The following is a 25,444-nucleotide window of genomic DNA, read 5'->3' as shown; positions in this document are numbered from 1 at the left end:
TTTATATAATTCACGGCTATCAAATATAGTCAACAATGCCATTAGTAGCTAATTAGTTTTGGTGTTAAAATAAAGGTTTTGGACTTCTGGTTACATTTTTTGAAGTAGATAATTTTGTGAATAAAATGTTTTTGCTATTGTTACCTTGCTTCCAGGATCAGAATCAGAAAAAGAATACTCTAGAAAAGAACAATTAGAGATACCATACCATGCGTTCCTTGGACTAAGCCACGTTACCCACAGGACCCTGTCTGGACACTTCTAGCATGTAGTAAAAGATATACATATCCAACAAATTGTTAAATTTTAAATAATGTGTTATTTGTTTTTTAAAAACTATTTTCAGTTTTCAGCTAAAAAGGAAAAAAAAAACTGGCTTTGGATATTTTCCTGGTAATTATTTTATTTAATTAATTTAAATAAATGTAATATAATTACTGTAAAAAAAATTAAAATAAATGTGATATAGATATAAAAAAAAAATGCAGAGAAAAGTATTAGACATTAGAGGGTTACTTTCTGGGAGGGTCTAGAACATTGAAGAGTGGTGTATTAGTATTAGTTATATGAAGCTATCGGTTCTGCGTCTCATTCTCACATTGTGCTGCTGCGCCACTCAGGTTACTTTCACCTCTTCCACTACTCTTTTCTTATGCTAATTATTATTTTTATTTATACTCACATTCACACTACAAACGCAGTTTCACTTTGATGTCGAAATGTATCAAAAGATAATAAGAATTTGAACTGCTTTTATCTATCTTTTGTTTTAACCGTGTGCTTGATGAGGATTCGTTCCCTGGATGCTACTTAACTACCTTAATTAGAGAAAGAGATTCGTTGTTAGGCCCTTTGTGTTATTGAAATTCGTCGAAAGAATAATGCATGGTAAGTGCGAGTTTTTTTGCTCTAGATTGAGTGAAATTGAAATTACTCTTTATAGTAGCTTGTAGTGTACATGTTTGTAAGAAGACCCGCGAGGAATTTGTTTTGTAGTTTTTCACACCAGTACTTTTGGTGATATTCTTGGTATGTTGGATATCCCTCCTTCTCATCAACGAAGGGACTGAAATACGAACGACATCAGAATGTTTCCTATTTTACTTCGTGTGGTTGTTTGGGAAGATTATGTAACTATGTATGATTTTTTGTGATAAACTTACATATGAGTTTACATGTATGATGCAAAGTTACTTCTAGAAACGTTATCTACACAAATTTCAAGAAAAGTCTAGTTTAACAGCTACAGAATGGATGACTCGTGCTCAATCATGAATCATCGCATGCTGAAATGTTTCTTGTGTTTTTCTTTTATATATGCTCTGTTCCTCACTTCTACGATGGTCATGTGGTTTTTGGACTAGAGTGCTCAATGTTTCCCATAATGAAAATTTCATAAAAAATAATGATAACTGAATAGACTGTTACTTATCTAAGCTATGAACTCAAACAGTTTATAATGTTTGGGAGAAAACTCACAACTTGCTTCTCTCTGTTAAACGCAGGATGGTGGAACCTGCATATACTGTGACATCTGACAGTGAAACCACTGGTGAAGAAAAATCGTCTACTTTTCCTGAAATAGCAATTGGCATTGATATTGGCACATCACAATGTAGTGTTGCTGTGTGGAATGGCTCCCAAGTGGAGCTTTTGAAGAACACAAGGAATCAAAAGATTATGAAATCATATGTAACCTTCAAAGATAACATCCCTTCTGGTGGAGTTAGCAGTCAACTCTCCCATGAGGACGAGATGTTGTCTGGAGCCACGATTTTCAACATGAAACGCTTGATTGGAAGAGTTGACACTGACCCTGTTGTCCATGCATGTAAGAATCTCCCATTTCTAGTGCAGACTTTGGACATTGGCGTTCGGCCATTTATTGCCGCATTAGTGAACAATATGTGGAGATCCACGACTCCAGAAGAAGTCCTGGCAATATTTCTGGTGGAATTAAGAGCAATGGCTGAAGCTCAGCTGAAACGAAGAATAAGAAATGTGGTTCTTACCGTCCCAGTTTCATTCAGTCGATTTCAGCTAACCCGGATAGAACGTGCTTGTGCCATGGCTGGCCTTCATGTTCTTAGGTTGATGCCTGAACCAACAGCTGTGGCTTTGTTATATGGACAGCAACAACAGCAGACTTCTCATGAGAATATGGGCAGTGGAACTGAGAAAATTGCTCTCATTTTCAGTATGGGTGCTGGTTATTGTGATGTTGCTGTCACTGCTACAGCGGGTGGAGTATCACAGATTAAAGCCTTGGCAGGAAGTACCATTGGTGGTGAAGACTTGCTTCAGAATATGATGCATCATCTGCTACCAAATTCTGAAAATCTATTTAAGAACCATGGGGTCAAAGAAATTAAACAGATGGGCCTGCTTCGAGTTGCAACCCAGGATGCAATTCGCCAGCTTTCCTCTCAGACCATCGTTCAGGTTGATGTAGACCTGGGAGATGGTTTGAAGATATGCAAGGCTGTTAACCGGGAGGAGTTTGAGGAGGTAAACAGAAAGGTGTTTGAGAAATGTGAAAGCCTTATCATACAGTGTTTGCAAGATGCCAAGGTAGAAGTTGAAGAAGTAAATGATGTGATAATTGTAGGCGGATGTTCTTACATCCCGAGGGTGAAAAATCTTGTTACTAACGTATGTAAAGGCAAGGAACTTTATAAAGGCATGAATCCTTTAGAAGCTGCTGTTTGCGGTGCAGCAGTGGAAGGAGCTATTGCTTCAGGCGTCAATGATCCCTTTGGGAACTTGGACTTGTTAACTATCCAAGCTACACCTCTTGCCATTGGGATTCGAGCTGATGGGAACAAGTTTGTCCCTGTAATTCCGAGGGATACTACAATGCCAGCACGGAAGGAGCTAGTTTTCACAACTACTCATGACAATCAAACTGAGGCGTTGATCCTTGTCTATGAAGGAGAGGGTGAAAAGGCAGAAGAAAACCACCTATTGGGATATTTCAAGATAATGGGAATACCTGCTGCTCCTAAAGGAGTTCCAGAAATCAATGTGTGCATGGACATAGACGCTGCAAACGTGCTAAGAGTTTTAGCTGGTGTTGTGATGCCTGGTTCTCGCCAACCTGCGATTCCTGTTATGGAGGTAAGGATGCCAACGGTGGATGATGGGCATGGTTGGTGCGCCGAGGCTCTAAATAGAACCTATGGTGCCACACTGGATTTAGTTACTCTCCAGAAGAAGGCATGAAGTGATACACTACTACACAACATCATTGTATTTGTACCTTTTTTTTTAGTTGTTTTCTTGTGTTTGTTTCGGCAAATAGAAGTTGATGTACATGGCATGTCTGATGTTTGTATTTTGTACCTAGAATAATGGAAACAATGCGTTCCAAAAGCCTTAAGTTCAAAATGATTTCAATGGAAATTTTAAAACATGCTGACGGTAGTTGGGAAACCTTCAACTTCAACCTTGATTATATAGATATATTGTATATCACTTGAGAAATTGATGTTGAACCCTGTTTATTGGCAGTGCATTTAGGACTTAAGTTTAACAGCAATTCGAAACAGGATCTTAAATTATTTTTTCGTAGGAGTGCTATCATTTTATTTGGAAAAGACGCCAATGTTCCAGTTTTATGTAGACTGTTCGTCATTATGAAATTATTAGCGGGCGAGTGCCTGTACAATTCGAGCCAAATAATCGAAGTAAATTATCACTTTGGTGTCAAGCTTATGCGGTCTGGTTAGCGTAAGGTCTGAGTCCATTTGTTTTTCATTTAGTTCTTTCAAATTGGGTTTTAAGGTGTGTGGTGTCCAGGAAACTAGAGCTAGAGAGGTGAGACATGACTCAGAAGTGCTGAATGATTTTAAGAGGTTTGAGGAAATGGCCTTGGTTGGACTATGGTGTGTTCATCCAAGTCCATCTCCTAGACATTCAATGAAGCAGGTGATGCAAATGCTAGATGGAACCGTGGAAGTTGGTGTTCCTCCTTTGGTTTATGATCAGATGATGGCAGATCAGTGCTTATAGTTTCTCAATGTTGTGCTGTAGCTTTAAGAAAATATTTCGAATAATTCTTCAAGCTTTCACTTGAACCAGAAGACTTGATGAATTTCTATGTTCCATTCTTTTTTGCTTTACTAGTTTCTATAGGAAGAAAACAAATTAAAAAAAAATCACCACCTCTGCTATCAAATACAATTTCAAAATTCTAAAAAATTTGAAATATCATATATTTGAATTGTTGTTATTTAAAATTCCTTTACTTTATAACTAATTTGTTTGGATAAATAAATTCATATAAAATTTTAAATTCTTAGTTTGGACGGGACACTTCAATTTCTTGGGAACATTTTTATTTTTAAATTCATATTTAAAAATTAAAATTTCAATATTAAAATTTACTGAAAATAATGTTGACTATTTTTTAAAAACATTAGAAATAATCTCAAATATTTAACAATTTAAAAATGATTTTAATGTTAAAGAATATTTAATAATTCAATTTTTTTAATATTAGATAATTTCATTAATTTAAAATTTATTAAATATTATTTAATTTACTTTTATTAAATCTTTGACAAAAAAATACTGATTTTTTTAAGAGTAGGAAGATTAAATTTAAACTTTTACAAGTTTAACTTATTGTATACATATACTTCATTTTACTTTATTTTATATGATTAAGTTATACTATAAATTTTTTTACAAAATCAACTAATCATAATTTATTCTTATGATTCTTATGGTAATTATTATAAAAATTAATAAAATTATTAAATATCATGATATGATATGATACGTAATTGGATAATAGTGTAAGAAAAAACTTCTACACTTTTAAGGTATTTTAATTAAATACTTTACTATATTAAAAAAAAAACTCAACTAACAGATAATCGATTGAATTTTAGCAGTTTTCAAATTTAAGAAAAGTTGTTTAAAGGTAGTATTCGATTGAATTTGATTTTAGAATTAAATCAATTGAGTAAGAAAATAAAATAAAAACTTTTTTGTTCTTTAAAAAAATAAAATACGCTGTCCCGCTTGAATCTATCACTGATGGCACAAACTGCAGAAGGGAACGCCATGGATGGACTGAACACTCCTTGTATTTACAAGGCTAGCAACAGGCAACTCAAAAACAAACTCGCTTGGAAATAAATGGCTACCAGCGTGTTATTTTGTGTAAATATTTAAAATTAATTTTTTTAATAATGCATTATAAACAGAATTGAAATTTTAAAAAAAAAAGATATGGATTTTTTTTAGAAAAAATATGGAGAAGAGAATGTTAAGGCTCAAAAAGGTTTAAAATGGTTTTTAAATAAAAAAGATATATATTTCTCAAATAAAAAAATTGTATAATAAATGAATCTACTCTGGAAAAAGAGCATTTGAGTTTTATATGAAAATGGCCAAATCGTATAAAATATTTTTTTTGTTAAAAAACTTTACCCTATATGTGCTAGCTGCTCTGTTTTATTTTTCTACTACATTGTTGTTCAAGCGGTTCAACTTTGAAATGGTAGGCCCACTAATATGTTTTCTTTTCTCTCAATTTTAAGAAGACTTGTCCACACTGATACTATTGATAGCTTGGTATGTACCAACCCATTAGGAGTCTCGAGACAATAATTCATGCATAACAAAGTTATACCATGTTTGGTTAAGCGGTGAGTTTTAAAGAAAATTGATTCTATTTTCATGGTGAAGCTGAAGCTACAAGTAGTTACTTCAAAATTTTCATGGTCATACCATGATTTTGAATCCTATAATCGATTCCCAAATGATATCCAAACACATTAAAAGTTGGAGGGTGAGGGGGAGCAGAGGGCGATGCATAACAAAGTTATAACATGTTTGGTTAAGTGGTGAGTTTAAAAAAACACGATTCTCTTTTCATGATAAAGCTGAAGCTACAAGTAGTTGCTTCAAAATTTCCAGTCATACCACAATTTTGAGTCCCATAATTGATTCTCAATGGTATCCAAACACACACTAAAAGTGTGTGGGTGGACGGGAGCAATTCAATTCTAGTGGAATATGAGGTAAGTCAAATCATTCATGTGAGTGATGTGTCTAAGCTGAGTCACCAAGACATTCCTGAGTATTGTCTTCACTCTTGTAAGGCACCCTAGAGGAACAGGTGGAAATAACAAGAAACAAAGCCTCGTGTGCCTTCTTGGAGACTCTTAAAAAGTGAGATCGTACTTGCTTGAAATACAAGAGGAGGGCCTAATGTATATAGATGCCAAATGCTGGTGAAAAAAAGGAAGTTTATCTTCAGGCATAAGCCACCACTCTTTTGGGAAAGGTTAAAAAAAATGGATACCAAGAGAGGCTTCTTTTTCTTTTTTATTTTATTTTATGGTCGTGAAAACGTGAGATGCAAAGCTGATTGGTGGAGTGTTTTCTTTTTCTTCTGTAAGGGATAAGAGGTTTGAAAGGGACAATGTACCAGCAGCAACAAATGTGAATTTCATGATTGGCCTGCAAGGGAATGTAAAAATGTCCCAAAACATGAAAAAGCGACCTAGCAAAATCTTCACTCTTGTTTAAGCAAAAGGCTATAGAGGTTTCCTCTTTATCTCTCTTGCTCTCTTCTCTTCTCAAGTTTGTTACACCTGCATGAGCCACACCCACTTCACCAAATGGGGTGGCTGCAATCCCTCATCTCTCCACTCAAGAAGCTTTGGTTCCAGATGCATTCCACTCACAAGAAGAGTACGTTCCATCACACATTCCACAAGCTGCATTATTGTCTTAAACATGCTGGTTTTCACAGAAATGTTTTTTTTCCTCTCCTCTTCATATTGTAATATTTAACACAAAAGCTTTTTCAATTCTTGAAACAGTCAATTACATGCAACACAGTTCCCTCCTCCTTCACCTGCCATTTCAATGAGATTTCCTAGAATTCTAAGAAGTGTTTTTCTTCACACACTCAACTTCTCCCTTTCTACCTTCATCCTATTAGCTAGGCGCATGCATCATTTATTTAATTCTTTCTTTCCACTCACTTTCAAATTTTCACAATTTTGCCTAAACATTTCAGGAAGAGGGATATACATTCTATATGAAGATGTCAAATCTTGCCCCTATGAAGACGTGCACGTCCTCTGGTCAATACTAGTGGAATCACATTCTTCTTCTTTGCCATTGAAAAAATGAGGGCTGTGCACAAAACAGAATCGATACGAAGTTCGTAATGTACATACATAAAATATTTATGATGTCCATACACAGTGTATTTCTTTTTTTTTTTCCTTTTTTTTTAAAAACTTTTCTAGCATACAACACATAGAATGATGTCCATTTTATTTTTGTCTTTTGAAGCATCCATTAAGAGCTTATTTAAACATCCATATTTTATTTTCCTCCTTAAATTCTTTAATACCTGCTTTCAAAACCTGTAGGAAGGCGGGGACAAGCTCAGTAACAGTAAGAATAAATTAGCCTTTGAAAAACAAATTATTAAGTCCTCAATAAGGGTTTTTACTGGTAAGCTGTCTAATTTAAGCTGTTGTTGAAATGGTTGTTTGTTCTCCTATTTTCCTTGTTGAAGTTGACGCGTGAAAGCTATTTCGAATGGATAGCACAACCTACAAGAGAAAAAAAAAAAGTTAATTTGCACAAACTCGTGTGTGGAGTTTAATATGTTATACACACAAGCTTGGTTATTATAATATCATCTCACTTATTTTTTTTAAAATAGTTACGCGAACATGTTATGACTTAAATTTATTAAAATACATATAAAAGTATAACTTATTAAATACTTTTCTATAAATTAAATGAGACTATATTAGCACTCATGAGTCCCTGTATACTCCAATTTGATTTTTAGAAAAAAGGTATTTTGTTAAAATACTTTTAAAGTTTATAACTTACTCTGTACCCAAAAAAAAAAGTTTACAACTTACAAAAATATTTCTTCTAAAACAGAAAATTAAACACTTAATATGTGTATGAGTAAAATGTGAAAAGATTCTTTTATAAAAATTAAGATAATATTAGCTCCTTAAAAAAATTGGTTACTGAATTAATCTCCCAAAGATTAAAGTATTATTGCATTTGTCCTTGTAAGATTTTTTTTATTTTACTAACATTAGCCCTTCATAAAATTTTCTCTAAATTTGTCCTTCTGTACCATTATCTGAATCTTCTATATGGTAATAATTTTATATTCTCAAGATTAATTTGGTGAAAATTTATAATTGACTAATATAATGATGCTTTAATTTTTGAAAAACTAATTTAATGATAAAAGCATTTGGAGGATTAATGAAACGATATCCTAACCTTTGGAAGCCTAAATTGTAAGTTTATTGAACAACTTTTTTCTGCAATAGGGAAATGAAAACATTTTATCACCATCACTTGCTCGAATGAGGCCTGGAATGATGGGGTCGAACTACTCCTAGTAGATTACCATGGTCCCTGGTATGTGTTGTGAACAACAAAAGCGCAATGTGGCCAAATTTATTTATTTTTAACTTGTTTCAAAATAAACCAACTGGGAGACTGATAAACTTGGGCACACCTATGAGGCTGAGACTAGGTTAACATTTTAAGCAATAATACTTTTTAGGAAAAATATAAAAATGTACCTAAATTCAAAATTTTGATCTCTTATCTGTATTTTTTTTTGTTTTAGTTTGATCTCTTAAATTTAAAAAGTTACACTTTGGTCCCTTAAAGTGTCTCTAATAGACCAAATTGGGCCTTTCTTTAGTTTTTTGCACGATGTTAATTTTAACTGACGTGACATATCTCACAATGCAAAAACAAAATTAGTGTAGTAAACTGGCAAAAACACCAACTTAACAGAGACACTTTAAGAGACCTAAGTAAAACTTTCTAGACATTGGAGACCAAACTGAAACCAAAAATACAAATAAGGGCCAAAGTTTTATTTTAGCCCCTCTTTTGTTATTCATTCAAGCAACAACTTGTGCAAATCATGTGGATGAAGACAGACTAAGAATTGCTACTATATTAATCTAAAAATGAGTGGCATGTTATTACTTGTTAGATTCCAGAAATTAAGCTCTCATTCAATTATATAACACTGTTGAGATGTCTTTATTGCCCGATGATAATAATGGAGAAATGGCATGCATACCGGAGCAACCAAATTGCTCAGGATCAAAATAATTGATTTAGCAACAGATTGAGTTGGCATCACTTCCAGTGAACCGGAGGAATCTGCAAATAAAAAGCATTCACAAGTCACAACCCGTGAATAAAGAGAAATGATGCAATGCTATGATTGATCACATGACAAATGATACTAAACTGGGAGTCATGAAAGGCAACTAGTATGAGCTATAATATTTTGACTATTGTATTGAGACTGACATGTATGAACAGAATGTGCCCGTGTAAATGCTTATTAAGGCAACCATAGTAATTACTTGAGTTGGACCCTTAAAGTGAGGAAGTGAGTCCCTAACTTTAGAGGAAAAAGTAAGAAATCTCAAGCATCAATAAGAAAAGCATTGGTTGATAACTAGATTTTTTTCTTTGGTGAATGGTAGATAACTAAATATTACAATACAGTTTAGATTCCTTACTTTTTTCTTTAAAGATTTACTTTAAAAGAGCCAAATCCTAATTATTTGAACATGTCACCTCCCTGTTTAATTGCCAAGGTGTAGCTTCCAATAAACAACTGATTATATCAATACCCTGGTACAATGTATTTTTATAATTTATCATATTTGTTGTACTTTAATAAAACTAAACTAAATGACCTTTTCTTGTGATGCGTCTAATCACAGTTTTTAATATTTGTATATCCATTCCATCAATAATATCATCATTATTTTTATCCACACGAAAAAAAGTAGCAATTCCTTATATTATGCATGATCAAAACTTAACAAAATTAGTTCGCTCATGAACATTGGTTGCAGCAGTACTCAGAAAAATTGTAATAGATGCACACAAGGAACACATTCATAAGAAGTATATAGGTCCTATCTTGAGGTCATATCCTAACAGACAAATGTTCAACTTTCTTAGAATAGTTGGTTATGGGCCTAACTCAACCCTTCAAGACCAACTTGTAAGGTGAGGGATGCCCCCACTTATATATACTCTAAATTGGCGATAGACTCATACCATCTTAGAATGGTTGGTTATGAGCCTAACTCAACCCTACAAAACCAACTTGTAAGGTGAGGGATGCCCCCAATTATATAATCTATCTTGGCATTATCCGTAGACAATGTGGGACTTGGGTTTTTGCCAATGACAACAAAAGTTGTCCTTGGTGATGCAAATTTAGGGTTAATACCCTTAAAAATGAGGATGGAGAAGTTAGAGAGGAGCTTAATATTTTTTTGGTCTTAACCCTCCAGTTCATTAGAGGAAAGAGACCCTGACTAATCTGAAGTTCGATCAGGAGGTAAGTAAAGTCTGACCAAGAATTGTTTCTGCCAAAGATAGTACTTGGATACTATCTGAACCATTTGACCTTAACTTTAGCACATTAACCACTTGTGTCCAATCACTTGGTTAGAGATGAGCTTAATATGAAAAGGTATTTGAAAAAACCCATCCCAAATTTTGTTCATTCCTAATGTTATAGGGGTATCAAACCGACTCTTGGTAGTAATGGTATAGGCATGCAATGACAAAACCTATGAATCCATGAATCCTCAAGTATATAGGCATTATATGAAGGAAAATAATAAATGTGCACCCATTTTGGGGTGGATTGGACTGTTGAGAAGAGAGAAATAGAAGAAAAAAGAAAAGATAGAGAGAGAGAAAGTGATAGATATGCTAAGTGATGTAATGGGAAAACAAGAGATGAATAGAAAAAAAATGGAGTGGAAATGAGATAGAAAATAAAGTAAATGTATGTTTATAATAACCCTTATATGAACTAGGTATAATTGGTTCTCAATGTCATTTGTAGTGGTGTCATTTAAAAACATTATATTAAAATTTTCCTAAATTTTCCATTCATCTCAGAAGAACAATCATTCTTAACTAGCAAGGATGCTAAAATTTAAACCAACTACTGCTAGTGGTATATTACAATCAAGGCTGTTATATAAACTACAAATACGTAATAGGACTTACAGCATTATAAAGATGATGACGAGGGGAGTTCGGGGACACTTTGTAGCCAATTCTTAAAATAGGCCTGACAATCTACCTCCACATGAGTGAGAGCAGCAAGAGGAGTAACAGTAATCTGAAAAAAATGAAAATACTTAGTATTTGTGCATTCATTTTTTTTTTTCAAATTTATATGTACTTACATATCCTTCCCGCAAACATTTGTAGTCCGTATCATCTTCATCAAGTACAGAACCTATTACCTACATGAGATAAAAAGATCACCACATCATTTTCCTTGGGGAAAAGAGGAGGGAAGGGTTAGGAAATGTCCATCCAAGTAAGAACGTTTAGTGTTCCCTATAGCTTCACGTGATCACGTCTACTTCAGAAGATGACAAAACTGAATGCTTACAGTCTCAGCTGTGTAGGACATATAACAATAAGAGTATTTCAAGTAAATAAAAAGAAAGAAAAAGGAAACTATCCCACCTCTCTCGCAAACAAAAGATGTTCTGGTGATGCAGATGATGAGTCAAAATTCTTTGATGTTTCTGTATCTGTATTGGTCATATCAGATGACATTTTTGGTCCTTCTGTCTCAGATGTGACTTGCCTCCACCCAGTCTTGATGATACTTTTACCCTGCTTAGTTAGCTTGTAACCCTTTTCCCAGAGACATATACAGCGACCAAGAAATAGTTATAATTGATAACATGACAAAGCAAAACAGTATATTCTCCGAGGCTCGTAGCAAAGTTAGCATTGGCAGCCCTTTGAATTTATACAATTTCTCACTTCAATTTTTTTTATAGGCAATTTCTCACTTCAATATTAGGATACAAAAATACAAAGGACAAGTAGATAAAACAAAATCTCAATTACATGGATCAAACAACACCATAATTTTCTATCGTATACCATGTTTGTAAACAATCTATTGACCTCTACCTCTAGTTGGAACAATATTAATGTAAAAAAATTATGTTTCTCACTTTAAACAGAGCATAACCTTCTTTTTTAACAGGCATACCTTATTCTTATAGGATACCAATTCTACAATATTATTGTAAAACTACCGAAAATAACAACGGAATACTTTAAAATAATTCCTGAAAAATTAAAATAAAGCATGGAAAAAAACCTATTATTTTAATTTATCCTCCATTATCCTGTATCATGTTTGTTTCATCACAGCATAAATCTATGTGATGATTAATCCACAAAACAAGCCCATCTGGCTATATCATATTAATCATTTATTAAACATACAGATTGCAAATATAATTGTGATATACCTTATGGTTAGGAACATTGTTTGGCACGTCTATATTCAAAAAACATTTTCTAGGGTAGCTTTGATTCTTTGTCTCAACCAGTAGAGCGCTTATGATAGGTAAGCATACTTGTGCAGCAAGGGTGAAGTCTTGTAGCTTACTCTTTCCTTTAACCCTGGATATAAAGTAACCTCCAAATGGTCAAACAGGTCAACGAAAAGCTGTTGCCACAGTAGGACATAAATGAAAGAATGTTGGAATAGCTTAAAACGCCAATGAGCCACATTACTCGCGACATTCATTCAGTTATAAGTCACAACTCACAATTATATAAGCTAACAAAATGGTTTCAAAATTAATTTCAGAACAAATATTCAAGATAAATCCAGAAATATACCATACCAGAAGCATATTGCAAATATGCCATACCAGTCATATGAAATGGAGATAGAAAGTATATCATTGAAGAAGGCCTCTCGAGCTCCAGCTACAGTGCCTGAGTAAACACTGCAAAGGGACCTACTCAGTAAAGCTATGGGCAAAAGTTTCTTCATGAAGTAATAACTACTGAAGCAACTACAATGGAAAGAAATACTCCTATCATGTAAATCATAATTAAGAGCTGCATCTCAGAATTCAAGGAACTGCAATCATCATTATCTTTTCAATGCTTAGAATGATAATGGCAATTTCCATTTGGAGTCCATGGAAAACTTTTCAAAGGGTATACTTGTATTAAATGTGCTTAATTTACATTTGTTGCTATTAGGTCCAGGATTTTAAGCAGCCTAGAAATTAATTGTTTGGGGAAATTACAATATTTCCAATGGGAAAACAAGTTTTATTGTTAGATCATAATATATAGATTTTAAGATCAAATTGATATAGATCACTTGATCATACATAAAGTTTCTGACTAAGAAAAGGTTAATGAAGATAATTGTCAAACAGACAACACCAATTTGACCTGACTAACAACTTGCTTACTCCTAGCAAAGGAAGAGGGCTTCAAATACTGCATCAGTGCCTCCCTTTCACTGTTTCTAGGCAAACATGCATTCATTTTAAATTCTTAAAGGATTCATTTGCAGTTCAGAAGTTGAAAAGTTGAGGACATGTGGAAGGAAAAGATACTACATACATGTGATAACCGCAGTTGCTACCCTTGTTTATGCCACTGACCACCTGTGCAAATGGACATAACACGCATCAGCAACTGGCTGGATCATTTTTTGCTATTTATGTATTTATTAGGCGTGCCTTAGTCAAATAGATCATAAATAAATAAATAAAAGCTCACTAAAGTCTATAGCACTGCAGAATAGCAGATTATTTGGGTTAAAAAAACCAGCTGGAAATCTGATAACCTATAAATAGAAGTCTTCTTTCAGTACACACTCACTAGTAACTGGGTTAGGTCATGTAATGGGATCAAACCATTCAACACTCATTAGGTTAGGTGAGCTAATCAGATCAAACAATTCAACATTTACTGCGTTGAATTGTTTGAAAATAAGCTGGAAGCAGATTATTAGGGAGCCAAAATGTGAAAATGCAAAACTAGATGCATACCAGATCAGGTACTGTGGGAAAGAGAGCTTTGGAAATCCCTAGAGAAGCACAATCAGCGGGAGTCCCTGCGAAGAGAAACGTAAGAAGTGAATTGTAATGTGAAACGATGACGTTGCAGCGGGAAAAGGAAGAGAAACAAACCAGAAACAGCAAATGCGGTGGTTCCCTCGATCTGTACTTGCTTAACAGCTACTGGATGGAGCCAAGTGATGCTGTGGCTAACAGCTGATTTCTCGCTGCAAAAAATGATCACATTATATTCGCGGAAGAAAGAAATAATGGATTGTGATCAAGGCCAAGGGTACTAGTACTACTACTACCTATCAGGAGCGCACACTAGAACGTTGAAAAGGTTGGCGTTGACGAGGGAGTGAACCAATGCTCTTAAGCCAGGAGCATCGATACCGTCGTCGTTGGTGACCAGAATCGTGCCTCGTTTCCCTCCTTCCATTCTCAACTCAACGCCTGCGTTCTAGATGATCGGATATTATTAGTGTCACATACAAATCCCTTCGTCTTTTCTCTTCTTCTTTTTCGCGAAATTTCCTAGTATTTTTTAATTCGATGTTATCATGGTGAATAATTTATATTATCATATAAGATCATTAATTAGGCTTAATCATGTATCTTGTTCCAATAGGTTCAAAGGTCAAATGGCTTGATCATTTATCTTATGATTTTAGTTCAATTTAACTTTTTATTTTTTTGAAAATTTATTTTGATCTTTTTGGTTTTAAAAATGATAAAAATATTCTTCCATTAATCCAAATTTAATAAGCAAAATATCATTTTTATCTCCTAATGGTTTTCGATTTCGATTTTGGTCTTCCTTTAAAATTATTGATACATTTAATCCTCCAATTATGTTCAATATCGTAAATGTGGTTCTCAAAGTCCAAATTGTTACAAAAGAATGTTAATTGTCACGTGTCACATTTTGATTCAATGTTGATAACAACGATACATTTTCATCGTTCATAGAGTCAACATTCGATAAGAATATGACACATGTCATCGTTAAATCAAAAACTGACATGTGACAATCAACATTTTTGGGTAACCGTCAATGTCTAGATATCTAAACTTTGGGACCACATTTATGGGATTGAACATAATTGAAGAACTAAATGCGTCAATAATTTTAAAGGGGGACCAAAATCAAAATCAAAGGCAACTAAGAGAACAAAAAATGCAATTTTACCAATTTAATATCATTGATGAAATAAAAAAAAACATCGAAAACTAAAAATTATCACATGTTATAATTTTTTTTTATTTTTTTATCTTCCTTTTCTTCTTTTTCTTTTTCCTTCCTTTTTCCTTATTTCATCATCTTCATCTCCAACTCCACATACAACAAAAATCACACCACCATCATAATCTAAAAGGTGTTGCTTAACATCCCATGATGTGTTATAAGAATAGTTCACGTGTTACCACTTTTAAACTCCATATTTATCCATTTCTTCCACCAACTTCTTCACCATCCCAAATTCCTTAGCTTCTCCAACAACGTGCAACGTGGTATTATAAGTCTGTGTTATGTGATTGTATCCATCCTTAAGCTATAACCAATTGAACACTCTCAAAGGCATCTCTGACATGACTTTGAAGCACATCTTCAACACCATGTCAAAAACCTCATTGTTCATCACATAACTCAAATTCTCCAATCTCTCTTCACAACTGAAATCATTTTTCACTCTAATAATTTTCAGTAATCTCACCAATAACTTGGCTCACATATTCTTCACCAATATTTCCCGTTAATACAAATTTAATATCATTGATGAAATAAAAAATATCAATGACTAAAAATCATCACAAGATATAATTTTTTTATTTTCTATCTTCCTTCTCTTCTTTTTCTTTTTCCTTTCTCCTTCCTCATTTTGCCATCTTCATCTCCAACTCCACATACAACAAAAATCACACCACCATTATAATCTAAAGGGTGCTACTTAACATCACATGTTATAAGAATGATCCACATGTTAACACTCTTTTGAACTCCATACTCATCCATTTCTTACACCAACTTCTTCACCAACCCAAATTCATAGCTTCTCCGACAATGTGCAACATGGTATCATAAGTTTGTGCTTTTGTGACTGTACCCATCCTTAAGCTCTTGCCAATTAAAAACCCTGAAAGTCAACTATGGCATGACTTTGAAGCACATCTTCAACATCATGTGAAGAACCTCATTGTTCATCACATAACTGATTCTCTAATCTCTCTTCATATCTGAAATCATTTTTCACTCTAACAAATTTCAGTAATCTCACTAACATCTCGGCTCACATTTTCCTCACTAATATTTCCCATTTGGGCATCTTCCAAAATGCCAACATTCTCTATGACATTTCCACAAACACCTTCTATGTAAGCTAGTTGGTCCTTGAAACCCACTTTAATGTGGGGAATTTCAAAGCACCAATTGCTAGAAGTTGAACAACATGCTTTAGATAATGGTGGTGTTATGATTTTTGTTGTATGCTATTGAGTTGGAAATGAAGATAGCCAAAGATGAAGGAAGAGGAAGGGGAAGAGATAAGAAAAGGAGAAAGATTAAGAGGAAAAAAACTCACATCTTGTGATGATTTTTAACCATCATTACATTTATTTCATTAATGGTGTTAAGTTTTCACATGCAAAATAATCATTTTGGTCTTTTTTTTTTCAAAATATAAAGGATTAAAATAAACTTACAAAAGATAAAGAATCAAATTGAAAAAAAAACATAAAGGATCAAATAAATCGTTTTGGTTTAAAATCTCACAAATTTTGTTCTCAATTCTTTTTGGTGCATTTAGCTCCATTTTTTTTCTCTTTCATTGTTGGTTGATTGTTAACAAAACAAAATTTAATGATACACTAATCCCTAAATTCTATAAATTAGCTATAAATTGATCTTAAAAAACATAACTTATTATCAAATTGATTCTTAAATATTATAATCTAATGACAAGTTGATATCACAAATTTAATAATAAACAAGATTAATTTATCATATTTTTTACATATTTTAAAATTAAATTTATATTTTTTATTTTTTAAAAACTAATTTATCATCATTTCACACTTTAAGGAACAAAATGAATATTGACGTTAATAATGTTTTCATTTGATATGTTATGATATGTGAGGTGGTAGCATCACAAAGGTGACAACATTAACAAAAGAAAAATTTGGAGGGAAAATAAAATGAGAAAAAACAGCACATAAAGGGAGAGAACGCGGAGACTGTTTTCGGTTTACATTTTACGACATGTGTGTTTTTTTTTTTAATTTGTTTGTTTATTTAAAATATTTTTTTAAATTTTTTCTTGCATTAAATAATATTTTAGACAGAAAGCATTAATTAAATTTTACTCGAAATAGTCTTAATTATTTTATAATAATAATTATAAATTAATAAGACAAATTGATCATTTTCTTCGAAGAATAGAAGATAACTAATAATTATATAATAAGTTTGTTTATTTTTATAATAAATATTTAAAAATTATATTAATAATATTTTTTGTAATAATATTTCATGATAATTAAACTCTAATTTTAATGGCCATTTAAAAAATTAATACGAATGCTTAATAAATTTAATGTTATTACATAAGTTAAACAAGTTTATAAAGTAGTTAAAGGAGTTTAATTTATAATAGCATAGGGAGGGAGGAAGTATTTATATCGATATTGGCTTAGGCGCTGCAACTGCAAAAGCGCAACCCAAATCTCTTACCTCTCTCCCTCTCTTTCTGTTATCAATTTTCGTTTTAATTTCTCTACGACTGGGGTCGATCTCCGATCACTCTGGGTCTATCGTGGGGGACTTGCGTCGCACTCGCATGACTCATTTTACTGCGAGGTACGGAATCCGTGAAATATCCGGCGAGGTAAGATTCCGTTGAAATTTTACTTTGGTCCGAGGGGCAGGGTGTAATTAGGATCGATTTGGCTTCAGATCTGGGAATTAGTGTTTAGTTTTGGTTGCGGGTGATGTTAATTTTGGTGGAGGGGCTTTGGTAGATGGAATCCGGGGTGAGATCGGGTGGTTCTGGGGTTGTGGTGAAGAGCAGAAACTCATCTGGTTGTTTAATTGTGCGAAAGAAAGGGGATGGGTTGAGTGCTACCGCTTCCACCTCTCGCAATCTCTATGAATCCAAGAAAAGGCCAAACATCAACGTGTCTGTGTCCTCGAGTGATTCTGGATCAAGCGACGAGTTGCTGATGCCTCCTGGTAGAAGGCTTGGTCCCGAGACCATTCGAGTTTGCAATGGTTTGGCTGCCTCTGAGCGAGGTGGGAGTGAAATTAGTCGGAAGAGGGATAGAGTGGAACGAATAAGCGGTAGTGGGGAGGACATTGCTGCGGAGAAAGGTTTGGAGCAGTGGGAAAGGAAGCGTAGTAAGTTGGATGTGTACGATTTCAATGAATACGATGGCATGGATGTGGAGAACATAAGGAGGAGGCATTTGGATGGTCATGGGGGAGGAAGGTTTATGGGATCAGTGCATGCTGCTAGAAGTGGCATTGATAGGGATTTCAGAACAGGGTCAAGTGGACGTGTTCTCGATAAGAGAAAGAACTCCTACGGTGACAAGCCTAATTGCTTGTATCCAGGGGATAATGTGGGTCACAGTAGGTTCAAAATGAACAAGGATGGAGCTCAGGTGCCTCCACTCTCACAGAGGGAGAAGTTTAATTCGGACGAGTCCATTAGGGTTCAGGGGAAGAATGGTGTTTTGAAGGTAATGGTTAATAAGAAGAAGGTGGGTGGTCCATCAGAACAGTATTATGATCATCACAAACCCTTGGAAAGCAGGCTAAGGTTGAAGACTGAAGAGATGGCTAAGAGGTTGAAGACTGAAGAGGCTGCCAAGAGGTTGAAGACTGAGGGGACTTCCAAGAGGAATATTCCAATTCGTCCTTCCTCATACATCGATAAGAAACCTGTTGATAAACCAGCATTACATAAGAGGCCAGAGAAGAAAAGGATAGCATCAAGAAAATCATTGTCAAGCAAGGATAGTAAGGGTGATGAGGGGGATTCAGATAACAGTGACACATCATTGAATCCAAGAATAAGAAATACTGAAGCTCGTAAGTCTGTGAAAAAAATAATCTCTGAGGATGAGCAGACTCCTGTGCACCAAAAAACCCCAACCACAAGAACAAAAGAAGGAAAACTCAAGCGTGGTAGTGGTACAGAAAAACAAAAACTGCGGGAACAAATAAGGGAGATGCTGCTGAATTCAGGTTGGACGATAGACTATCGACCTCGGAGGAACAGAGACTACCTGGATGCTGTTTACATTAATCCAGCTGGTACAGCCTATTGGTCTATCATCAAGGCCTATGATGCTCTTCAAAAGCAATTGAATGATGATGCTGATGAGGTCAAGCCCAAAGGGGATAGTTCTTCTTTTGCTCCTATTGCAGATGAGGTTCTCAGTCAGTTAACAAGGAAAACTAGGAAGAAAATGGAGAAAGAATTGCAAAAGAAGAAGAAAAGGCATGATAGTGAAAGTGATAGTGAAAAAGAGCCTCAAAGGAAAAGATCTGCCAGCAACAAGCATAATATGAATAGCATGGATAGTGATAGCTACGAGGAGAAATTAAGCTCCTTTATAAAACAGGGAAATAAGTCAATGAAAAACAAAATGTTTGAAAATACCTCTATCAGTGCTCGCTCTAAAATCCAGAATGCTACCCATCACTCAAGTGATGGAATAGAAAAATCATTATTTGGATGTGATCCTCATATACATGGACGGAAGAGTAAAAAACATGGAAGATGTACTTTGTTAGTTCGCAGTTCTAACAAAGGATCAAATTCAGAATCTGATGGCTTTGTTCCATATACGGGCAAGCGGACAGTTCTTGCCTGGTTAATAGACTCTGGAACAGTAGAGTTAAGCCAAAAGGTTCAGTACCGCAGACGGAAGAAAGTCATGCTGGAGGGGTGGATCACAAGAGACGGCATTCACTGTGGCTGCTGTAGTAAGATCCTCACTGTTTCAAAGTTTGAGCTTCATGCAGGAAGCAAATTGCCACAGCCACATCACAATATATATTTGGAATCTGGAGTTTCTCTTCTACAGTGCCAGATAGATGCATGGAATAGACAAGAGCATGCTGAAAAAATTGGTTTCCATTCAGTGGATATTGATGGAAATGATCCAAATGATGATACTTGTGGTATTTGTGGAGATGGAGGGGATTTAATCTGTTGTGATGGCTGTCCATCAACATTTCATCAGAGCTGCTTGGATATACAGGTATGTATGCAATATTTATTCTCCATATGGTGTGTTTTGGTTCTTACTTAACATATTGTTAGTACATATTTTGTTCTCTGTATTATTTTGCACCGTCTCTCATTGCAATTGCATTCTGTACGTTTGTACCTTTCTTTAGCAACATAACTGGTTTATTAATTACTATAGGAGGATTGTTTTCTTGATTAGGAATCCATTTATGTTGTTGCAGATGCTTCCTCCTGGTGAATGGCATTGTCCAAATTGCACCTGTAAATTTTGTGGCATAGCCAGTGGAACTTCTGATAAAGATGATGCATCTGTGAATATCCTACAGACTTGCATCTTATGTGAGAAAAAATGTATTCACTCTCTCTTTTACATTTGATTCAATATGTTTATATTGTTTTGGCCATTACTTCCCTTCTTTTTTCTTTTTATTATTACTTTGACTTCATTTAATAAATACTTTCTGTTTGCATAGATCACAACTCTTGCACTAAGGAGATGAATACCCTTCCTAATAAAATCAATTCATCAAGCCTTTCTTTTTGTGGGAAAGAGTGCAAAGAGGTACCTCTTCAGTTATTTCTGCTTTTCAACGTTTTGAAGTATAACTTAACAAATGTATATGTATTTATTTAACCATTTTCTACCTTAAAATTCAGCGTGCATGAGAGTACCACTTATGGTTTTGCACTAGTCTTTAGAATTTGTGTTTCTTTCAAGACATTTAGAATTTTTTTTTTTAGGAACTTGTGTTTCTTTCAAGACTCTTAGATATTTTTTTGAGGAATTTTTGTATTTTAACTGGTTTGTTAAATGAAAATTTTCCAAAGAAGAATAAAAATAGAAGTGAACTTTTGTAGTGCTGCTGCTCTAAGCCTAGATTCTGAATAAGTATTATTATTATTATATTGTTTGTACTTTTACAGCTTTCGGAACACTTGAAGAAATACCTTGGTACCAAACATGAACTAGAAGCAGGTTTTTCATGGTGTCTCATTCATAGATTAGATGAAGACTCAGAGGCAGCTTGCAGGGGACTTACCCAGAGGGTAGAATGCAATTCCAAGTTGGCCATTGCACTGACTGTGATGGATGAATGCTTTTTACCTGTTATTGATCGGAGGAGTGGGATCAATTTAATCCGTAATGTTTTATATAATAGTGGGTAAGTAGTTAAAACTTTATGAATGAACCATAATACCCTATATTTTGTTCATGAGTGATGAAACCTTTCATTTACTTATGTTGGATGAATGCCATTGTCTGATTATGTATGTTATAGTTTTCAGCATTTATAAAACTTTAAATTGATAAACGTGTTCCTTTTTGTTGTTTTAACTTTTATTGCTATCAGTATTCAACTCAGTACATGATGTTGACTGCTTGATTATTGAAGTTGGTAGAAAAGGAAATGATTAGTTTAGACTTAATTGCACATTTTGCACTTTCAGCCCCTCTAATTTGGACTACGTCTGATTTTGGTCTTCCAAGTTTTTTTTAAGCTAATTAAGTCTTTTTATTTCCAAAATTATGCAAATTTGGTCCTCTTGTTTATTTTCTTCTACACAAAACCATCAAATTATTATTTTTAATCCAAATATTTTGTGGTTTATGATAGAATTTGAAATATGAGATAATTAAGTTTAGAAGAAAAACTTTTAGTGGAAACTACATTAAATTTGATTTTTTTAAGATGTGGAGTTAGGGTTTGAATAGGGGCATTTTGATTTATTTATTTATTTTTGGGGTGAAATTTGATGTCGTGTTTATAAGCATCGTTTTACTGATTCTAGTTAATTTGGGTTACTTCAAAGTTTGAACTTGCTAATAGAATGGTGTATCATGTACTTCGGCATTGTGGTCGAAGTACATTAATTTTATAAAAATCAAAGTATAGTCTTTCTGCATGTTGTTTTCTGTGAGATGCATAATTTCTAGCCTTGACAGTTTTTTTTTTTTCTGTTCTCTTTCTTTTTCTTTTGGCTTTCTATTCATTTTCAGATCAAACTTTAGTCGGTTGAGCTATAGTGGCTTTTACACTGCTATTTTGGAGAGAGGGGATGAAATCATTGCTGCAGCATCTATCAGGTACTAAAGCCACTTTGCCTTGCTGACTCATTTTCTGGATTTCTTACCTTTTCTTTAGGGAAAACTGCAGAAACAGTAGAAGCATGGACGGATCCAAGAATGTATGAAGGGGGGGGGGGGGGTGTGGATTTTTTTTACACAATTATTTAAATTTCTAACTTCTGATAAATAATTATTTAATAAATAATAAGTTTAAAAAATATTTATTATTAATTTTACATGCAAAAAATAGATATATGATCTACTAGAAAAAAATTTAGCAAATATCAACTCAAAAACCTATTTTTATTATACATTTTCCTTTGTTAGTATTTTTTCTCTCATATATATACATAAAGGGTTTGGGGGGGGGGGGGGGGATTTCGATTGAAAGGTTTTTATGTTGGGTAGAAGTTGGGAGAGTGAAAGGTTTTTCAGTTGCAATTAGATTGAAAGTCCGTCCATCCAGATCTACCTTAGAGAAGTGAGGGGAACTACGGAAAATAAAAAAAAAATATATTGTTGTTAGTCTGTTAAAGCATTACCAAGTTGACAACAGCGAGGAGAAAGGATTCATAAATTTGAAAGGATTCATAAATTTGGCAGTGTCCTAATCCTTGGGCCTTATACAAAAATGCCATTTTACTTCGTAATGAGGAAAGCATGAGTGACATTGAACAGTCACTTGCTCTGGTTCATAACTTTCTTGAAAGTAACATTCAGTTTTACTGATTCAGCCTAAAAGGATGGTTAAAGGCCATGGCTGTTTTCTTGTGCTCTCTCACTTGTAATCTTTGTCTACAATGCTATGTATTTCTCTTGTTAGTATGAATAAATGAGTGTGGATCTAAGTATTTACTTTCCTGTCTTAGGTTCCATGGAACTAAGGTTGCAGAGATGCCATTCATTGGAACACGCCATATATATAGGCGCCAGGGGATGTGCCGCCGACTTTTTTCTGCCATTGAATTGGTAAACCTTGAAGCTATGGTTCTTTGTGATTTCGTTGCACCCAAGAATAAGATATATTTAAAATTTTGAGGGCCTTTCTTCATGCTTTTTTTATTGCCATTGGCATGATCTAATCTTATTTGTTCCTCCTTGATTGGAAGGCCCTTTGCTCTCTGAAGGTTGAAAAACTAGTTATTCCTGCAATTGCTGAACTCACACATACATGGACAACAGTTTTTGGCTTCACATATCTAGATGAATCACTCAGGCAAGAAATGAAGTCACTGAATATGATGGTCTTCCCTGGTATAGATATGTTACAGAAGCTGTTAGTGGAACAAGGAAACCGTGAAGGTAATAAAACCGCATGTGTTTATGTTGCTTTTGTTTATTTAAATTTCAGCAAGTTTTTTTTTGGTAACCACTGTAATTAAGGCCTTTGGCTCCCCGGTGGAACTCGAGGTATCTTCACAAACTTCAGTCTTTTGGGCCGACTACAAGACTAATCCTTGGTCCCGTGTTTAGTCACACCCATTGAGTTCAGCAAGTTACTTTTGCCAGTACATAAGTTTTACTTCTTTTTTTTCCTGACAGGTTCTGAGAAAATGGAAAATGGAAACAACGATTTTATCAAGACCAAAATGGGAAATAGGTCAGATATGGGTTTTTCAACTCCACAAGGTCCTCGTGGAAGTGATGATGTTAGTTCAAATCCTGCTAATGAGACAAATGATGAATGCAGCGATGCTTCTCAAGAACTATACAACCAAGTTTTGGTTGATGGGATTATCTGTTCCCAATCTCATTCTGAGGAAATGATGTCTGATCCAATTTCAGATAAATGTGATTCTCCTTCTAGAACTAGTCACAGTGAACTAGAAATGAAGAATAAAGTAGCGGCTGCTCCTCCTGTCGATAGATTAGATTCTTCTACCAAATGTCAATCCATTTATCCAATTGACAGTCACCCAGTAGATATTCTGAAAGTTCAAGCTTTGGTTCAGGAAACTGCTTGTTCTGATCCATGTCCAGCAGAAGAAAACCTTGACAAGAAGTGTCACTCATCCACTGCCATGAATTGTGATTCATCGGAGCTTGACATTAATCCAGTGTTGGATTCTGAAATGGCAGACAATACTCTGCCTACTAAAGAGGTTTGTATGAATGATGTTCTTGAAGTTGTTCCTTCCGGGAATATATCTGAAGATAATATTACAAAGGGGAATAATCGAAATGTAGATGAATCCAGTTCTGCTCTCAATCATGCTGATGAGAGTTTATTCCAAGTAGGATCTGATTCCAACGGTGAAATTGGGTGTGAGAATGAAAAGGATTTACTTTTAAACCCGGGAGTTGCTTCAAATGAAACAGATTTTGATGAAAGTGGCGTAAATGCTTCCGGTGATAGTTCCGAGACTGTCATAGTCTAACAGAATGACCAAGTGATGTACTGCTCGTGATATTCTCACAAGTTTTCTTTTCAGAGCTTCATTGCCTTGTATACTAGCCAATTTTCAAGGCTTTTGAAGCTTCTGCATTGTGTTGTGATCTGGGTATTATGAATAAGTTCTATTGATTTTGAGGGAAATATTGTCTGGTCCCTTGTTATTTATGAGTGGATTTTTAAGGTTAAAAGTAGCCAACATCATTTTATGTGAATGTTTCTTCTGTCAAAAAGATTCAACTGCATCTGGCACCTGACCTATTGCCGTATGGTTATGTAGCCAAATAGGTGAAGTTACTGGGGAATAATATACAACGGTTCTTCGACAGAAGAAAATACTGATTGCGCTGTTCCTATTGTATATATCTGAATATGATAGAGTGGATGCGGGTTTCTGCTCAATCCCTTTATGCCACTCAATGTCCGCAGTAATTCATCAATCACCACATGACATAATCAATTTTACTTTGAGCAATTTTTTCACATAGATTTTTTTCCTTTTTTTTTTCTAGACTAGATTGGTAGCATGTATAATGTGTTTAATCTGGCTCGACTATATTTAATGAGTAATCGAGGGAAGCAAGAAATTATAATTCTTCCCTTCCAATCCGGGTCATTGTATTCGGCTTGTGGCCCATTTCTGCCAAAGTTCTTCATAGAATTTTGTCATAATGTGGGTTTTTTAGGGTGGCCCTATGTTGGGTCTCTTGATGTACACTGTTCAGCAACTGACAATTGTATTTCTGGTAAAGCTTTTTATTTTGTGCTTTTTACTTTCTGTAATTAAGTCCACATTTTTCAAATATTT

The 25,444-nt window shown here is 34.4% G+C and overlaps 3 protein-coding genes and 1 long non-coding RNA gene across 11 annotated transcripts; 3 read left to right on the top strand and 1 right to left on the bottom strand.

The window, feature by feature from the left end:
• The first annotated feature begins 493 nt into the window (after nucleotides 1-493).
• Nucleotides 494-3,439, top strand: LOC114367806 (heat shock 70 kDa protein 8). 2 transcript variants are annotated; one of them, XM_028325008.1, is made up of 2 exons: nucleotides 494-620; nucleotides 1,506-3,439. In XM_028325008.1, exon 2 carries the CDS (start codon nucleotides 1,507-1,509, stop codon nucleotides 3,220-3,222), a length of 1,716 nt encoding a protein of 571 aa, XP_028180809.1. In that variant the 5' UTR covers nucleotides 494-620; nucleotide 1,506; the 3' UTR covers nucleotides 3,223-3,439. The 2 variants fall into 2 exon arrangements, with proteins under 2 accessions (XP_028180809.1, XP_028180816.1); XM_028325015.1 differs by lacking the exon at nucleotides 494-620 and adding an exon at nucleotides 692-888.
• A 3,720-nt stretch (nucleotides 3,440-7,159) lies between these two features.
• On the bottom strand, nucleotides 7,160-14,452 carry LOC114367772 (5'-nucleotidase SurE). Of its 7 annotated transcripts, none has more exons than XR_003657264.1 (12): nucleotides 14,228-14,448; nucleotides 14,049-14,143; nucleotides 13,908-13,972; nucleotides 13,477-13,520; nucleotides 12,738-12,842; nucleotides 12,357-12,510; nucleotides 11,551-11,724; nucleotides 11,262-11,321; nucleotides 11,080-11,194; nucleotides 9,110-9,192; nucleotides 7,484-7,586; nucleotides 7,160-7,394 (listed from the first exon to the last, which is right to left on the bottom strand). XR_003657264.1 is itself a non-coding variant. In XM_028324972.1 (10 exons), exons 1-9 carry the CDS (start codon nucleotides 14,356-14,358, stop codon nucleotides 11,084-11,086), a joined length of 918 nt encoding a protein of 305 aa, XP_028180773.1. In that variant the 5' UTR covers nucleotides 14,359-14,450; the 3' UTR covers nucleotides 8,865-9,192; nucleotides 11,080-11,083. The 7 variants fall into 7 exon arrangements, 4 of the variants coding, with proteins under 4 accessions (XP_028180773.1, XP_028180765.1, XP_028180783.1 ...); XR_003657265.1 differs by lacking the exon at nucleotides 7,160-7,394 and adding an exon at nucleotides 8,287-8,327 and having other exon boundaries at nucleotides 7,414-7,586; XR_003657263.1 differs by lacking the exon at nucleotides 7,160-7,394 and having other exon boundaries at nucleotides 7,414-7,586.
• On the top strand, nucleotides 7,402-9,427 carry LOC114367800. Its single transcript, XR_003657269.1, has 2 exons — nucleotides 7,402-7,485; nucleotides 8,337-9,427. It is a non-coding gene; the product is annotated as an uncharacterized LOC114367800 (long non-coding RNA).
• Nucleotides 14,453-17,586: 3,134 nt separating the features above from the next.
• LOC114367756 (increased DNA methylation 1-like) lies at nucleotides 17,587-25,235 on the top strand. The gene is made up of 8 exons (XM_028324951.1): nucleotides 17,587-20,186; nucleotides 20,398-20,527; nucleotides 20,650-20,738; nucleotides 21,101-21,339; nucleotides 22,176-22,262; nucleotides 23,114-23,213; nucleotides 23,354-23,546; nucleotides 23,787-25,235. Exons 1-8 carry the CDS (start codon nucleotides 17,937-17,939, stop codon nucleotides 24,620-24,622), a joined length of 3,924 nt encoding a protein of 1,307 aa, XP_028180752.1. The 5' UTR covers nucleotides 17,587-17,936; the 3' UTR covers nucleotides 24,623-25,235.
• Nucleotides 25,236-25,444: the final 209 nt, after the last annotated feature.

This window comes from Glycine soja, chromosome 1 (assembly GCF_004193775.1).
Source record: "Glycine soja cultivar W05 chromosome 1, ASM419377v2, whole genome shotgun sequence".
Taxonomy (NCBI): Eukaryota; Viridiplantae; Streptophyta; class Magnoliopsida; order Fabales; family Fabaceae; genus Glycine; species Glycine soja.
The sequence above is the reverse complement of the archived record's forward strand: the minus strand, read 5'-3'. Positions and strand labels throughout refer to the sequence as shown.

Bases quoted from the DNA above. Each gene is read 5' to 3' on its own strand.
- LOC114367806 (XM_028325008.1), top strand. From the start codon at position 1,507: ATGGTGGAACCTGCATATACTGTGACATCTGACAGTGAAACCACTGGT.
- LOC114367772 (XM_028324964.1), bottom strand. From the start codon at position 14,358: ATGGAAGGAGGGAAACGAGGCACGATTCTGGTCACCAACGACGACGGT. The intron at 13,973-14,048 runs GTTTGTTTCTCT...TTCTCTTCGCAG, and splicing joins CACCGCATTTGCTGTTTCTG to GGACTCCCGCTGATTGTGCT. The intron at 11,195-11,261 runs GTAAGTACATAT...CATTTTTTTCAG, and splicing joins AATGTTTGCGGGAAGGATAT to ATTACTGTTACTCCTCTTGC.
- LOC114367756 (XM_028324951.1), top strand. From the start codon at position 17,937: ATGGAATCCGGGGTGAGATCGGGTGGTTCTGGGGTTGTGGTGAAGAGC. The intron at 20,187-20,397 runs GTATGTATGCAA...ATGTTGTTGCAG, and splicing joins AGAGCTGCTTGGATATACAG to ATGCTTCCTCCTGGTGAATG. The intron at 21,340-22,175 runs GTAAGTAGTTAA...ATTCATTTTCAG, and splicing joins AATGTTTTATATAATAGTGG to ATCAAACTTTAGTCGGTTGA.